At 45.8% G+C, this 18008-nt stretch overlaps 1 protein-coding gene across 2 annotated transcripts in view; it reads left to right on the top strand.

Annotated features, from left to right (window-relative positions):
* hpse2 (heparanase 2) overlaps nt 1–14881 on the top strand; it is a 305905-nt gene extending 291024 nt beyond the window's left edge. For both annotated transcript variants that reach the window (XM_087998727.1, XM_043713037.2), the window contains exon 12: nt 12053–14881. In XM_087998727.1, the coding sequence (XP_087854853.1) occupies nt 12053–12218 (166 nt within the window). In that variant the 3' untranslated portion in view covers nt 12219–14881. The remainder of the gene's footprint in view (nt 1–12052) is intronic.
* Nucleotides 14882–18008: the final 3127 nt, after the last annotated feature.

Raw genomic sequence — 18008 nt, 5'->3', positions numbered from 1 at the left:
CTCAAATCAACCCATTGGACCATAACCTGGTGTCATGTGACTCCTGACTACGATCCATACCAAACCACTCACAGCCAGTGAAGTGCAGTCGTTGATGTAATGTACGAAATGCAGCAGCGAAATGACACATAAGCAGCTCCCATGAATAACAATGAGCAGTCGATGGTATTGATTGAAGGCTAAACGTTGGCCAAAGCTCACTGTCTCTACACTCCATCTCTAGTTAGGGCACCTGACTGAGACGCTGCTAGGTACACTCACAGATCATCTAGGTGATGAACATTCGGAATCCAAATCGCAATCACTTTACTCGCCCCTTACCCCTCACCCCTAACAATCTGCAGAGTGCAGTGTTCACTTCCCCGGGATGGGGAGGAAGCATAACAAGGGGTACAGAAGTACTTGGAAATATGTTGACCATTCTGAGTGTAACAGTTGTTTTTTTCAAACTGCTCTACTGTACAGTCCCTGTTAAAATGAAGACGTGCTTGTAGTTCTAGCTTTCTAAATTGCTAATGACTTCAGGATGTCATAAAGTACTTGACAAACATTGAAGTACTTTTCAAGCGCAGTCATTGTTCAAATGTAGGAAATACAAAAGCAAACAGCAATGTGATAATTGCCACATAATTTGTTTCTCTTCACTTCAGTTCAGGGATAAATATTATGCCAGGATACCAGCGGGAACTCAAGCTTGTCTTTTTTTGAGAAGGTCGGATCTGTGAAGTGCGCCTCAGAAAGCTTGAGGCGCACTTGAGGCTTCAGTTTGACATCTCACCCAAAATGCAGCACCTCTGGCAGTGCAGCACTCTCCATATGGCACAGCAGTGTCACAGAGCCATAGAGATGGACAGCACGGAAACACACCCTTCGGTCCAACTCGTCCATGCAGACCAGATATCCCAACCCAATCTAGTCCCATTTACCAGCACTTGGCCCACATCCCTCCAAACCCTTCCTATTCATATACCCATCCAGATGCCTCTTAAATTCTGTAACTGTACCAGCCTCCACCACTTCCACGGCAGGTCATTCCCTACATGCACCACCCTCTGCGTGAAAAAGTTGCTCCTTCAGGTCTGTTTCAAATCTTTCCCCTCTCACCTTAAACCTATGCCCTCTTAGCTTTGGACTCCCCTACCCTGGTCAAAAGATCTTGGCTACTTACCCTATCCATGCCCCTCATGAGTGTATAAACCTTTATCAACCCCTCAGCCTCCAACGGTCCACGGAAGATAGCGCCAGCCTATTTAGCTTTTCCCTATAGCTCAAACTCTCCAACTGAACCCTTTCAAGATTAGCAGCATTCTTCCTATACCAGAGAGACCAAATTGAACTCAGTATTCCAAAAGTGGCCTCACCAATGTCCTGTACAGCCACAACATGACATCCCAACTCCTTTACTCAATACACTGATCAATAAAACCAAGCATGCCAGAAGCCTTCTTCACCACCCTGTCTAACTGCATATCAACCTTCATGAATCTGCAACCCAATCTCCCTTTGTTTGACAATCCCAGGTTTTGTGCTGGAGTCTCTAAATTGAATCCACAGTTAATGTTTTATCACACAGATCCTGTGATAGAGTTGTATCAATTGCTTTTGGGTCCTTTCAAACCTCTGAAGGTGGCCTCAGAGATGTCAGCAGCCATCAACTCTCTAAACCTGAAGCAAACCCGAACCTTTTAGCCCTAACTTAGCTAGACTGTGAATGCCCGATTGTAGTCTTGGCTTCCAAACAGAGCTTCTCTGTGCTGAGTGTACAAGTGAAATAGTTAAGCTGAAAAAGACCCATTTTCTCAAAGCTTTCTTGCAATCAGTCGGGACAATTTGAAGGGCTTTTTTAAGATTAGTGTGGAAACAGGCCCTTTGGCCCAACAAGTCCACACTGACCCTCCAAAGAGAAACCCACCCAGACCCATTTCCCTCTGACTAATGCACTAACACTACGGGCAATTTAGCATGGCCAATTCACCTGACCTGCACATCTTTGGATTGTGGGAGGAAACCGGAGCACCCAGAGGAAACCCACGCAGACACAATGAGAATATGCAACCTCCACACAGACAGTTGCCCAAGGCTGGAACAAACCTGGGTCCCTGGTGCTGTGAGACAGCAGTGCTAACCACTGAGCCACTATGCCGCCCCCTTCAGATATAAACAGAAAGCAATGCTTTTAAACTGCATGAGAAATGTGTTCCAACTGGGTAGTACGTGGACTTCAGTTTGTAAAGGAGAATGCATTAGTCAGGTGATGACTGATAGTTACTGCCATGTTTTGTTTAAATTTGAACAATTTTTAAATTGGTCTCTAATTGATAAGGCATCAGAGTGAGAAATGAGCCAGAGGATCACTGTCAGTGGTGTGTTGAGTTCTTCAGCATCGCCAAATGATTATATGAAGTGGTTAACAAAGTTTTCAAAGTCTGTCATGTCCCTTAGCAACTGATAGACTTGTAGAAAAGCTTTCGCTTGGACCTGAGTAAATAACACTGACTGGAATTATTCCTAAATTGTCACCATATGGCCTTCTGTGCCATTTCAAGACTCAACACTTTGCACAACACACACAACTAATAAAAAAAATCAAATTCTTCCACTGCTGGTAAATAAATTGGATAAGTACATTCACAGCTGTCCAGCAGTGAGTGCCAAATATTACTTGGATTTTCTCTGCACCGTAGCACGTTAATCTCTTTTTCTAATAAATGATGGCAATAGTCTCTTACCCACTGACAGTGCAAAAACATTGGTGGACTCTAAACACTTGCCAGTCATTTTTGTGAATGACAACAGCTTGCATTTATGTAGCACCTTTAACACATGGGTACTTCACAGGTGTTTTGTCAGAGAAATGATGACATCGAGCCTTCTAAGGTGCTTTGAGGAAAGTAAGTTGCAGACCAGGCTATTCCCAGTCCTGGCCCTCTGTTTGACTCCAGCCTGCGTTTCTGACCAGATTTATCTCCATCACAATTTCTACCTCTGTGATTGCCTCAGGAAATTTGATGACAGATATTTAATCCTTCGTTTGTCGAATCCAAGTTTGTAAATTCCACTTTTCTCTGTGAAAGCGTCCTAGCCATTACTTTCCGTAAACATCGACCATGCACTACATCATAGTATTTCATCAGACGTCCCCTCACTGACTGACACTTGTCCTGGGTCTGGTCCAACAAACTGAATATCTTCAAGAATCCACTCAAATTCTTTGTTGTCTTTATAACCACTATGTGAATGATACCTTCCAGTCTGTCCATTCCTCTGACTGGCCTAATCTGCATCCTCATCTCTTTTATCTCTCAGTTGCTCTGAGACAAAAGCTTCAATCTGGAATACTGTTTCTGTCTCACTGACCACATACCCCCTCCACCCTCCCCCCCCCCGCCACACACACACACACACACACACACACGACTGCTGCTCACTGCTCACTGCTTTCTGCTCAACCGCTGACTATCTGGAAGCAATAGTGTTCATAAAGTAGTAAACTCATTTTCTTCTGAGAACCTTTCTCCTTGTTTGAGGAGATGTTGTAGCTGTGTCTTCCTTCACCCAAGTTCTGTTGTGTAAGGCTCTGAAAGGATGAGTGTGGGAGATCCTATGAGGCTCTCTCCAATCTGATGATGGTGTACAGTCTTGGAAGAAAGTCAAGGAGTCTAGTTGTAGAACTTGAGGTCAGAGATGTTGTCTCTCACTCCCAATAGTCTTAGTTTTCATCCCTAATCAGTCGGTGTAACTTGTACCAAAAAGCAATAGATCTTTGTTACAGCAGGTTCAGCTTCTTGTTAAGACTCACAAGTCACTTACCCTTTATCTGCTGCTAAGCAAACAGCCCATATATGATGGAAATACATCACCCCAACCAAAAGCTGCCAGTAACTAGCTCCACTAATATACAACATGGTGATCCAAGGTGGGATCATTGCTTAGCCACCTCAAAGCATCAACGATGAGAAAGAGCAGAAGAAAATGGGGTTCCCATTTGATGGCCATTATTGTTTTCAGTTGCTCAGACAGTCATCAGCTTGGAGAGATTGAGCAGAGAAGCAGCCTGCAGCAATTGTGGCAGGGGCAGCAGCACTCTGAGCTGAAAGCTTCAACCTCAGAGCAAGTAAGAGACTCAACAGAGACATGTCAGGTAGTAAGAGAATAAAGACTAGTCACTCTTCACAAATACAGAGACCTTTGAGAAACACAATCTGTAGGGGCCATCCCAATTTGAGGTCTGTCTGACAAGCAACCATTTCAGAACACTGTGCATAGTGTTTGGGCAAAGAGATAAAACGTTAAATGAGCGGTACAAAGTCCAGTCTGGGAAAGATAGAAGCAAAGAAGGAGCACTTCCAGGTCATCATGAACCTTACTGTCATCATTTAAACTCCTAGACTGATTATTCAGTAAGATTCATTAAAGTCACAGGGATAGAAAAATCAAGAGCAGGGATTTGTGTTATGTATTAGGCCATGGAGGGTGGGCAGGAGCTCATCAAAAAACATGGGACGCATAGAAATTAGGAGCAGGAGGAGGCCATTCAGCCCTTTGAGCTGCTCTGCCATTCAATATGATCAAGGATGATCATCAAACTTATTACCTTCTTCCTGGTTTCTCCCCACACCCTTTGATCCCTTTAGCCATAAAAACTATATCCAACTCCTTCTTAAAATCATTCAGTATTTGGCCTCAACCATTTCCTCCATGAGAGCGCTCCCCGGGCTCACCACTCTATGGGTCCGAAATGGCGTACCCTGTATCCTTAGACTGTAATCCCTGGTTCTGGACTCCCTGTTAATCAAGAACATTCCTCCTATGTTTACCCTGTCCAGTCCTATTAGAGTTTTAAGGAGTTTTATTGTGCTCTTGATCAAGTAAGAAAACTCTATCTGGACTGCATAAGGCAGAAAAATCTCCACCCCTGCTCATGACTCCACCCCCATTCCCCCCACCATCACACCCACTCCAGTTACAGGTTCCGCCCCCACTCCCAGCTCCCAGCCCTGCCGAGTTTTCACCATCCCTCCAGACCTTCCCCTCACTGAGGATGAACGATCAGTCCTCAGCAAAGGACTCACCTTCATCCCCCTCCGTCCACACATCAATGAATTTAATACACGCCATGACGTCGAACACTTCTTCCGCCGCCTCTGCCTCCAAGCTTACTTTCACAATCAGGACTCCCGCCCACCTTCCGAGGACCCATTCGCCCACCTCCAACACACTGCAGCCACCTGGACACCCCGCACTGGCCTACTACCCGCCCTCGACCTCTTCATTTCCAACTGCCGCCGGGACATTAACCGCCTCAACCTGTCCATCTCCCTCCCCCACTCCAACCTCTCACCCTCACAAACCGCAGCCCTCCAATCCCTCTGCTCCAATCCCAACCTCACCATCAAGCCAGCAGATAAAGGGGGGCAGTGGTAGTCTGGCACACTGACTTCTACACGACTGAAGCCAAACGCCAACTCGAGGACACCTCATCCTACCGCCCCCTCGACCATGACCCCACCCCCCATCACCAAACCATCATCTCCCAGACCATACAGAACCTCATCACCTCAGGAGATCTCCCACCCACAGCTTCCAACCTCATAGTCCGGGAACCCCGCACTGCCCGGTTCTACCTCCTTCCCAAGATCCACAAGCCTGACCACCCTGGCCGACCCATTGTCTCAGCATGCTCCTGCCCCACTGAACTCATCTCTACCTACCTCGACACTGTCCTATCCCCCCTAGTCCAGGAACTCCCCACATATGTTCGAGACACCACCCACGCCCTCCACCTCCTCCAAGACTTCCGTTTCCCCGACCCACAACACCTCATATTCACCATGGATATCCAATCCCTCTACACCTCCATCCGCCATGACCAGGGCCTCCAAGCCCTCCGTTTTTTCTTCTCCCGATGTACACAACAGTATCCTTCCACCGACACTCTCATTTGTTTGGCCGCACTGGTCCTCACTCTTAACAATTTCTCCTTCGAATCTTCCCACTTCCTCCAGACCAAAGGGGTAGCCATGGGCACACGTATGGGCCCCAGCTATGCCTGTCTCTTTGTTGGCTACATAGAACAGTCCATCTTCCGTAATTACACCGGCACCACTCCCCACCTCTTCCTCCGCTACATTGATGACTGCATTGGCGCCACCTCGTGCTCCCGCGAGGAGGTTGAGCAATTTATCAACTTCACCAACACATTCCACCCTGACCTTAAATTTACCTGGAACCATCTCTGACACCTCCCTCCCCTTCCTGGACCTCTCCATCTCCATTAATGATGACCGACTTGACACTGACATTTTTTACAAACCTACCGACTCCCACAGCTACCTGGATTACACCTCTTCCCACCCTACCTCTTGCAAAAATGCCATCCCACATTCCCAATTCCTCCGCTTCCACTGTATCTGCTCCCAGGAGGACCAGTTCCACCACAGAACACACCACATGGCCTCCTTCTTTAGAGACTGCAATTTCCCTTCCCATGTGGTTAAAGATGCCCTCCAACACAGCTCGTTCACATCCCACACCTCCGCCCTCAGACCCAACCCCTCCAACCGTAACAAGGACAGAACACCCCTGGTGCTCACCTTCCACCCTACCAACCTTCACATAAACCAAATTTCTGCCACCTCCAAAAAGATCCCACCACCAGGGATATATTTCCCTCCCCACCCCTCTCTGCCTTCCGCAAAGACCGTTCCCTCCGTGACTACCTGGTCAGGTCCACACCCCCCTACAACCCACCCTCCCATCCTGGCACCTTTCCCTGCCACTGCAGGAACTGTAAAACCTGCGTCCACACCTCCTCCCTCACCTCTATCCAAGGCCCTCAAGGAGCCTTCCATATCCATCAAAGTTTTACCTGCACATCCACTAATATCATTTATTGTATCCGTTGCTCCCGATGCGGTCTGCTCTACATTGGGGAGACTGGATGCCTCCTAGCAGAGCACTTTAGGGAACATCTCTGGGACACCCGCACCAATCAACCACACCGCCCTGTGGCCCAACATTTTAACTCCCCCTCCCACTATGCCGAGGACATGGAGGTCCTGGGCCTCCTTCACTGCCGCTCCCTCACCACCAGACGCCTGGAGGAAGATCACCTCATCTTCCGCCTCGGAACACTTCAACCCCAGGGCATCAATGTGGACTTCAACAGTTTCCTCATTTCCCCTTCCCCCACCTCACCCTAGTTCCAAACCCAGCTCAGCACTGTCCCCTTGACTTGTCCTACCTGCCTATCTTCTTTTCCACCTATTCACTCCACCCTCTCCTCCCTGACCTATCACCTTCATCCCCCCCCCCCACTCACCTATTGTACTCTATGCTACTTTCTCCCCACCCCCACCCTCCTCTAGCCTATCTCTCCACGCTTCAGGCTCTCTGCCTTTATTCCTGATGAAGGGCTTTTGCCCGAAACGTCAATTTTACTGCTCCCTGGATGCTGCCTGAACTGCTGTGCTCCTCCAGCACCACTAATCCAGGGTCTGGTTTCCAGCATCTGCAGTCATTGTTTTTACCTAGAAAAATCTCCAGCAAGCAGTACAGAGATATAATATTGACATTTAACAGAATTTAAAAGCTTAAAAGAAGTAAAAGATGACAATATTGCCATAATACAGACTTCTAAGCTTGATTAGAAACAAAAACTACAGCATTGCTATAATATAAAGTTTAAAAGCTTGAAGACACTTGAAAACAAAAAAAATTAAAACATAATTGACATGCTGCAACATTAAAAGTTTAAATGCCAGCAGATTACAAACAACTTTGAGATGTTGCAAATGTAAAACAGCTTTAAAGCAATTGGAATTACTGACCATATTTAGATAAAAGATCAGGAAAAATGGCACTACTGCAAAGATTTCATGATGACGATTAGCCAAAAAGAACACAGGATTGGACATCTTGGAAAAAACAGTTCTAAAAACACAGGGTGGCACGGTGGCTCAGAGGTTAGCACTGCTGCCTCATAGCACGAGGGTCCCAGGTTCGGTTCCAGTCTTGGGTGACTGTCTGTGTGGGTTTCCTCCAGGTGCTCCTGTTTCCTCTCGCAGTCTAAAGATGTGCAGCCCTGGTGAATTGGGCATGCTAAGCTGTTCATAATGTTAGGTGCATCAATCAGAGGGAAATGGTTCTGGGTGGGTTACTCTTCGGAAGGGTCAGTGTGGACTTGTTGGGCCGAAGGACCTGTTTCCACGCTGTAAGGAATCTAATCAGAACTTCTTCAATATCTAGCTAAACAGATGAACACACAATTGTATTTAATAGATCCTTTGGCTGATGACCTTATTAATCACCAAATATAAAAAAAGTTACTGGTGCTTTTGAAGATATTCTAACAGTTATTGATAATTACTTCAATCTTAGAACAAACAGATTTCTGAAAGGGCAAGAGTTAACAGAAGAGATCAGCATCCTGAAGCATCTGTAGATAATTTCATTAATAACCTGTATCGAATAGAGGAGAGATGTGGCTACAGAACTCATGACAGTCTAAGTTGTTGTTGGAATTATTAACGGGTCTGTTTCAGATTTAATATAGATTAAAAAATTATTCTGAAGAAATACATTTAAAATTATGCCGGAAGCAGAGACCAGGAAGTCTCACAGATGGGAGGAGATGGATAACTTTATCACAGGAGAGCAGGAACCCATTAATTTATAAGAAAGTGAGAACTGGAGTTCAGAGTCAAGAATGTGTTGCTGGAAAAGCACAGCAGGTCAGACAGCATCTGAGGAGCAGCAGGATCAATTTGTCGGGCATAAGCCTTCGTCAGCCCTTCCTAATGAAGGGCTAATGCCCAAAACGTCGATGCACCTACACTTCAGATGCGGCCTGACTAGCTGTGCTTTTCCAGCAACACACTCTCCACCAATTATTTCAGAAAGTATATTCACTCTACAGGCAGGTGTGACAAGCCAACGCAAAGAGTGAACCAAAGAGGAAATTCTAACTGTCATTGGAAGCAAGAAGATCTCACAGGCATAATCTGAGGCCAACTATGAAGAAAGAATGCCACATCTGTAAAACCATGAGTCACTTCCACAAGACAGTTTCAGAGCATCAGAAAACCAAATGTTTACTCATTCAACGGCATTATTGAGATACAACTTCCGCAACTGGAAGGGAAACCAAAAGCATTTCTAGGGGAATTTAAATGTTTATGTCAATGGAGATCTCAGGCATTTTAAGCTCAACGAACAGGCAAGTGTCACTGTCATCAGGTCACATACTATGGGTGAGTTAGTAGGAGGTCCAGTTGGGATAATACCCAACAGTAAGGAAATGGTACAAATAACAGTGCACAAAGAGGGGAAGAGAGTTGAAAAATGTGCATGTGATGTTTTTAATTAGTGATGGGTTCAAAGGTTGTGGAGACCAGGCAGGAAAGTGGAGTTGAGGCTGAGATAGAACATAGAACATAGAAAAGTACAGCGCAGTACAGGCCCTTTGGCCCTCGATGTTGCGCCGATCCAAGCCCACCTAACCTACACTAGCCCACTATCCTCCATATGCCTATCCAATGCCCGTTTAAATGCCCATAAAGAGGGAGAGTCCACCACTGCTACTGGCAGGGCATTCCATGACCTCACGATTCGCTGAGTAAAGAATCTACCCTTAACATCTGTCCTATACCTACCACCCCTTAATTTAAAGCTATGCCCCCTCGTAATAGCTGACTCCATACGTGGAAAAAGGTTCTCATGGTCAACCCTATCTAAACCCCTAATCATCTTGTACACCTCTATCAAGTCACCCCTAAACCTTCTTTTCTCCAATGAAAACAACCCCAAGTGCCTCAGCCTTTCTTCATATGATCTTCCTACCATACCAGGCAACATCCTGGTAGACCTCCTCTGCACCCGTTCCAGTGCCTCCACATCCTTCCTATAGTATGGCGACCAAAACTGCACACAATACTCCAGATGCACCCGCACCAGAGTCTCATACAACTGCAACATGACCTCAGGACTCCGGAACTCAATTCCTCTACCAATAAAAGCCAGTATGCCATATGCCTTCTTCACAGCACTATTTACCTGGGTGGCAACTTTCAGAGATCTGTGTACATGGACACCAAGATCCCTCTGCTCATCCACACTACCAAGTATCCGACCATTAGCCCAGTACCCCATCTTCTTGTTACTCTTACCAAAGTGAATCACCTCACACTTACCTACATTGAACTCCATTTGCCACCTTTCTGCTCAGTTCTGCAGTTTATCTATATCCTGCTGTAACCTGCCACATCCTTCCTCACTGTCAACAACTCCACTGACATTCGTATCATCCGCAAACTTGCTCACCCAACCTTCTAGCCCCTCCTCCAGCCCGTCATTATAAAAATGACAAACAGCAATGGTCCCAAAACAGATCCTTGCGGAACACCGCTAGTAACTGCACTCCAAGATGAACCTTTACCATCAACTACTACCCTCTGTCTTCTTCCAGCCAGCCAATTCCTAATCCAAACCTCCAACTCACCCTCAATGCCATACCTCCATATTTTTTGCAGTAGCCTACCATGGGGAACCTTATCAAACGCCTTACTAAAATCCATTTATACCACATCTACCGCTTTACCCTCGTCCACCTCCTTAGTTACCTTCTCAAAGAATTCAATAAGGTTTGTGAAGCATGACCTGCCCTTTACAAAACCATGCTGACTATTCTTGATCACATTATTCCTATCCAGATGTTCATAAATCCTATCCCTTACAATTCTCTCTAAGACTTTGCCCACAACAGAAGTGAGACTCACCGGCCTATAGTTATTAGGGTTATCCCTACTCCCCTTCTTGAACAAGATGAGATCAGCCATGATTGTAGCAGGCTCAAGGGGCTGAATGGCCTCCTCTTACTCTGGTTGGCACAGTGGCCCAGTGGTTAGCACTGCTACCTCACACCACCAGGGATCCAGGTTCAATCCTAGCCTTGGGTGACTCTCTGTGTGGAGTTTGCACATTCTCCCTGTTTCTGTGTGGGTTTCTTCTGGGTGCTCCAGTTTCCTCGCACAGTCCAACGATGTGCAGGTTAGAAAGGTTGGCTGTGCTGAATTGCCCATAATGCTCAGGGGTGTGTAGGTTAGCCATAGAAAAAGTGGTGATTGGGTGGGATGCTGCTCGGGGAGTCATTGCAGACTTAATGGGCCAATTGGCTTCTTTCTACACTGCAGGGATTCTAGCATTTTATGACAATCTGACAGACGTTTTCGACAGCAATATCCCTTTCTCCAGTTTTTAAAAGCTGGCCATAATTCTCATGGACTATTTGCCTGGACCCTTTAAGCAGATCAGGAACATAACTGCTGCACCTCAACCTGCCAACAATGTACTGAGATCAGAAGGGAAGCATCAACTTTGAGGTTATTTAACTCCACTATGAAGTCTTCATAGATGCAACAGCTGAGGTGCTGCCTAAACCATATATGATGCCTTTTTGAGGTGTTATGACTGTAGTCGCTCCCTGTATATTTACCCACCCTAGGCTCTTATTTATTTTCTCTCCTGGAACTGACCATCAATGTTATGGCTCTGATGGCTGTCTCTCTGTTTGATATTATATTCCATTGGCTTGATTTCTCTCTCCCTGACCCCTGACGTATATCCTTTCACTGCCGAGCTTGCATGTTTGAAATTTTTATTCACTTTTCAATGGAGCGAGCGACCACACAACATTCCATCCAACAGCTAGTCAATATTCACCAAAACCTAGGGTCAAGGTCAGTTGAGGCAAAGGGATAATAATTTGAGGTGAGACTCCTGGCGTTGAGTTTTGCTAAACTGGATCAATCATCAAAGATTTAGCCTGTTGATTGATGCCAGCGCTACAATCGCCTTCCCAACTTGGAACAAGTCCCTGCCAGGAGCCCTTCGCATAGAGGATCTGGGTCAGCGCAGGCTTGGAGGGCCGAAGGGCTTGTTCTTGATGCTGTAATTTTCTTTGTTCCTTGTTTTTTTTTAATGAGGTAGCCGAGTTGTTGACCAATGCTTCCGTTATTTGAAAAGGTGCTCATAACCATGGTTCGCTTTGTCCTAGGTCTGTGCAGCTGAATGGACGACCGCTACTAATGGTAGACGATGAAACCTTTCCCGAACTAAGACCACGAACACTCCGCGCTGGAAGAATTGTGGTGGTTCCTCCTCTCTCCATCGGATTCTATGTGGTGAAGAATGCCAACGCCCCATCTTGCAAATTCCGATAGCCAAGATGCCCAGACACCAACTACCTGCCACCTGGTCTTGAGCATTCATGTAAAACAGAAACAGCTGGCCATTTCCGTTCCTGTCTGAAACCCCTCTGACAACAGGGCCTCAAAAACCCCTGACAGGTCAAAATGTGATATCCCTCTCCCACACCCCTCCTTGCCTCCACCCCCACCTCGCTCCATGACCCCAGTCTTGTTTGACACCTTGTTATCTGCTTCAGGTAGCAGCTCAGATGCTGCAGCAGTTGTAATCGTCTTCAATGAATGACCTTTCCTTCAAATAAAACAGCACCATCCTCCAGCATGTTTAGTGCTCCGACAACACGTAAAACCCATCTGAATAGCAGAGTTATTTTTCTAGTCAGATAAGGTAAATCAGACTCAGAATATTCTTGGCAGCCTCTTCAAAACATACAATTAGTCACTTTTCTATTGTCAGTCTGTTCTGTGGAAGCGGAAGAGAATGCGTTTGCAAACTAACCTTTTCCTCAGCTTCCCCGATGTTCCAGTGGGTTAGTTTGCACTTTTTTCATCTGTAACTGGGCTGCCTTTGCCTGGATCACTCCCAGTTTATCTGTGCTGATTTAGCTCATCGTCCACTCATCTGCTGCTAGGCAGCTACTCCGACCAGTCGCAGTGCCCCTTAGTTTGGAAGGTGTGGGGGTCAGAGGAGAGAGCAGTGTTGAGCAAATCAGCCACGTTACCCATATCCATTAGCATTGCTGGAGAGTTACGCGCATCAGTGACAACTGATTCAGGCATGTTCACAATGTCATCCACGGTCCATACCATCTGGGTGAAGTGGGTGACGAGTTATTGAGGTGTCCCCTTCATGAGTTAGATATCATTGCCTGGAAAAGCACGGACGTCACATGACAGCAGATGATGGTCCAACAGGTTCATTTGAAATCCAAGCTTTCAGAGCCTGGCGAAGGATCAGCGCACCGAAAGCTTGTGATTTCAAATAAACTTGTTGCACTATAACCTGTGTGACTGCTGGCCTTGTCCACCCCAGTCCGACACTGGCACCTCCATATTATAGAAAAGCAAAGAGAGAATCGCCAGTGATAAGAAACCCAACTAAGCAATGTGCCTCTCTCATTCGTAACCTCTGTATCGTCTGCTGGAGGCTGTTTGTGGTACGGGATTATTCTCATTGCATTGAGCATTGGCACAAGTTCCAAATAAGTATCCAATTGCTGTTTTCTTCTTTTCTTCTGGATGTCGCTGAATGATACAATCACAGAAAAGGCCCATTGTGTGCCTGTCTGGTTGTGGATACAGCCCGACCAGTGAGTCTCACTGACCTGCGCTTTCCCCATAGCCTGACAATTCTTCCTTTTCTTTCTGTGAAGTGTTTGTACAGTTCAAAGTAGAACAGCCATTGAGAATTCCACCCCCATCACTCTCCTGTATTGGTCTGTCCTTGTGGTAAAATAAACTTCATTCCCATAGAACACCCCTACATTGAAAGATTCCACCAAACAAGCAGAATCTCGATACATTGCCTGTGAATTTATCAATTCGAAAGGCAATCTCCATTCTTTAGTGGGGGGTGCGGGGGAAAATACTTAAGTAGCTTTCACCCCTTCTATTTTGAAAACGAATTCTGTACCCTTGCATCCATGAGGTGGTTACTGTAAGGAATGTGCCTCCTGTGGTGAATTTGAAAACTACATTAGTTAAAGAATTTGCATAGACCCACAAAGGAATCTGTGACTGAACTTTCGAGAGAGGTAAGTTGCGACACAAATGGCTCAGGAGAGACACAAGTCTAGACCAAAAACAGTGGGAGGAGCTGCAAAGGCTGGAGTTACTTTTCCAATTCCTTTTTGAAGTGAATAACTCATTCACAGAATGTTTATGGCGAGATTGCTGTGGCAGTCTGTCCATCCCATGGCATCCCCCTTCCTTTCATCCCATACCATCTCCCATTCCACGTCTCCCATGCCTTCCACCAGCTCCCCCATCCACAATACACATGCGACTGAATCCTTACTGGAAATGAGGAACCATCTAGTATTAATGGACAGTTCCAAACAAAAGATGGATCAGTGAAGGGTCAACTGATTCCTCAATAGTCCCTTTGGTAGAGAAACCTAATCAACTGAAGGACAGAAAGTGATGGATATACCTGATAAAACTGTTCATCGACAGGATGAAACATTAGAACTCGTCTCATCCCAATCTTTATGAATCTATATAAGCTCCACAGTTGATAGTCCAGTGCACCATATCCCACAAATGTCTACCCATTAGCCCCATTACCTTGCCTTGTATTCCTTTGCATTTTAACATTATGCATTAGTGACACACAGCTAACCACATAAAATGTCATGTTAAATTGTCCAACAGTACTATGTAATTAGCAGTACCAGAAACAGAAGATATTAACAACACTTAATATATTTGATGTCTCGCTTATGAAAGTATTTACTAAGATGTTCATATATCTTTGAAAGATGAAGAAGCATCATAAGATTATAACTCATATCCTTGCCTTATCCAGGATTTTTTTAGCACTATACCATATAGCATGTTCTCTGAACTTTTCTGGCTATTTTTATTTTGTCTTAAAGGTGCTGAAGTTCTATTAAATTATGCGAATCTTTTTTAAATAAAGACTAAACATTAAGTCTTTGGAGTGTTGAAATATCCTTTGATTCCGCTTTAGAGAGGTAATGTCCTCATTAGCATCTCACTCATCATTACACACCAAGTTCTGCTTCAGATGTTCCTTGCACAACTTCCTGGTTAAGAATCTCATCTTGTTCTAAGAGGAAGCGAAACAGTTCACAGCATCCAAAACTGTTTAGGAGTTGGTCTTCAGGTGTTGGCATCCAGCTCTCTAACTCGAAATCCATGCTGGATGTGAAGAAGGAATAGGATCAGTCCCAAATTGTCTTTCTGTTGGCTTAGTTCTGTGTCTTTACTATACTGTTCCATTTCTAGGCACATTCATTGGACTGTCAATGAGTCGGGGGTTCAGAACTAGAGGGCATAGGTTTAGGGTGAGAGGGGAAAGATATAAAAGAGACCTGAGGGGCAACGTTTTCACGCAGAGGGTGGTACTTGTATGGAATGAGCTGCCAGAGGAAGTAGTGGAGGCTAGTACAATTGCAACATTTAAAAGGCATTTGGATGGGTATATGAATAGGAAGGGTTTGGAGGGATATGGGCTGGGTGCTGGCAGGTGGGACTAGATTGGGTTGGATATCTGGTCAGCATGGATGGGTTGGACCGAAGGGTCTGTTTCCGTGCTGTACACCTGTATAACTCTATGACTCTAAGAAACAAAAACAGAAGTTACCAGAAAAGCTCAGCAGGTCAGGCAGCACCTGTGAGAGAAATCAGAATTAACGGTCAACAGACGCAAAATGCCTGAGACAGAGATGTTGTCCAGGGAACGGGGTGGCACGTTGAAGTGACGGGCAACTGGAAGCTCAGGGTCTTTTTTCGTGGATAGGTCGCAAATATCTGCTCGCAGAGGCCCGGACAATTCCTGTTCATCCCCTCTCCCCTAGCCCCATTTCCTTCCACATCAAATGCATACACTGGGCGGGGGGCAGCTTACCCTGTGCATTATGCTTTCCAAAGTTTTCAGGAGAGCTTAACACAAATGAGAACTGGTGAGTACTCAAGAAAGGCCAAGGAACTTACCAGAAACAGGGTCTGGAATCCTGGAGGGGATTGATGATCTTTCTGCTGCCTTATCTCCAATGGAAGGTGCCTGCTGTCCTTCAGCACAGTAAAGGCACAGATAGACATTAAAGGCATGATTGGGGCCTAGTACATCTTCTGACAACTCTGTGCCTGACATCTCAATCATGTCTTAAAACCCTCCCACCTCACTTTAGAGATAGGAACCATTTTCCCAGAGTTTGATCTGCTTAGTCCTCAGATCCTATTGACTTTGGTAACTCAAGATTGTCATTCAGCCCCACCTACCTGATCCTTTTCCAGCTTAATTTATTCATTCATGGGCCATGGACGTCATTGGCTGGGGCCCAGCATTTATTGCCCATCCCTAGATGCCCCTTGAGAAGGTGGTCCTTCTCAAATTGTTGCAGTCTGTGTGCTGTAGGATGATCCACAGTGCCCTCAGGGTGGGAATTCCAGGATTTTGACCCAGCGACACTGAAGGAACAGTGACACCTTTCTAAGTCACGATGATGAGTGACTTGGAGCGGAATTTGCAGGTGATGGTGTTCCATATATCTGCTACCCTTGTCCTTCTAGATTTATGGTCATTGGTTTGGAAGGTGCTGCCTAAGGATCTTTGGTGAATTTCTGCAGTGCATCTTGTAATGGTACATACTGGTGCTACTGAGCGTCAGTGGTGGAGGGTGTGAATATTTGACGGGAGCTGCACCCATCCAGTTTATTAGAGACCATTCAACTATTTTACAAAACGAATGCAAATCGACAAAGGGGAATTCGAGCTGCAGATTAAATTCAATCACAAAAACATATTTGAAACAGGGCAATCTACTTCAGTGCTCAGAGAGAAACAACACAACACCTGGACTCAATACAAGACCCGTAAAACAGCAGAAAGGTCTGAATGGGAGCAAACACATTAGACAAGATTTTCTCAGGGCGGCCCCAAACAAGTGTTTCGGTGACGTCCATCTTTGAGACGTTTAAAATATTAAAACCTAATCAGATTGCATGCCTGGGACGTGAGTGTCACTGGCTGGACCTGCATTTATTGCCCACCTGTAAATGCCCAGAGGGCAGTTAATAAAATAGAATAGAAAATTACAGTGTGGAAACAGGCCATTAGGCCCAGCAAGTCCACACCAACACTCCAAAGAGTAACCCACCTAGACCCATTCCCTTGTATTTACTCCTGACTGATGCACCTAACTTTCACATCCCTGAACACTATGGACAATTTAGCATGGCCAATCCACCTAACTTACACATCCCTGGACACTATGGACAATTTAGCATGGCCAACCCACCTAACTTACACATCCCTGAACACTATGGACAATTTAGCATGGCCAACCCACCTAACGTACACATCCCTGAACACTATGGACAATTTAGCATGGCCAACCCACCTAACTTACACATCCCTGAACACTATGGACAATTTAGCATGGCCAACCCACCTAACTTACACATCCCTGAACACTATGGACAATTTAGCATGGCCAACCCACCTAACTTACACATCCCTGGACACTATGGACAATTTAGCATGGCCAACCCACCTAACTTACACATCCCTGGACACTATGGACAATTTAGCATGGCCAACCCACCTAACTTACACATCCCTGAACACTATGGACAATTTAGCATGGCCAACCCACCTAACCTACACATCCCTGAACACTATGGACAATTTAGCATGGCCAATCCACCTAACCTACACATCCCTGAACACTATGGACAATTTAGCATGGCCAACCCACCTAACTTACACATCCCTGAACACTATGGACAATTTAGCATGGCCAACCCACCTAACTTACACATCCCTGAACATTATGGACAATTTAGCCTGGCCAATCCACCTAACCAGCACATCTTTGACTGTGGGAGGAAACTGGAGCAAACCCACGCAGACATTGGGAGAATGTGCAAGCTTCACACAGACAATCACCTAAGGCTGGAATTGAACCTGCGTTCCCTGGCACTATGAGGCAGCAGTGCTAACCACTGAACCACCATGCCACCCCAATCCCATTGGGTTTGGAGTCACATGTAGGCCAGACCAAGTAAGGGCAACAGTTTCCCTCCCTAAAGGGTATTGGTGATCCGGATGGGTTTGTC

Source organism: Chiloscyllium plagiosum, unplaced genomic scaffold (assembly GCF_037043375.1).
Source record: "Chiloscyllium plagiosum isolate Xiang-an unplaced genomic scaffold, Cpla_swu_hap1 HiC_scaffold_22, whole genome shotgun sequence".
Taxonomy (NCBI): domain Eukaryota; kingdom Metazoa; phylum Chordata; class Chondrichthyes; order Orectolobiformes; family Hemiscylliidae; genus Chiloscyllium; species Chiloscyllium plagiosum.
The sequence above is the reverse complement of the archived record's forward strand: the minus strand, read 5'-3'. Positions and strand labels throughout refer to the sequence as shown.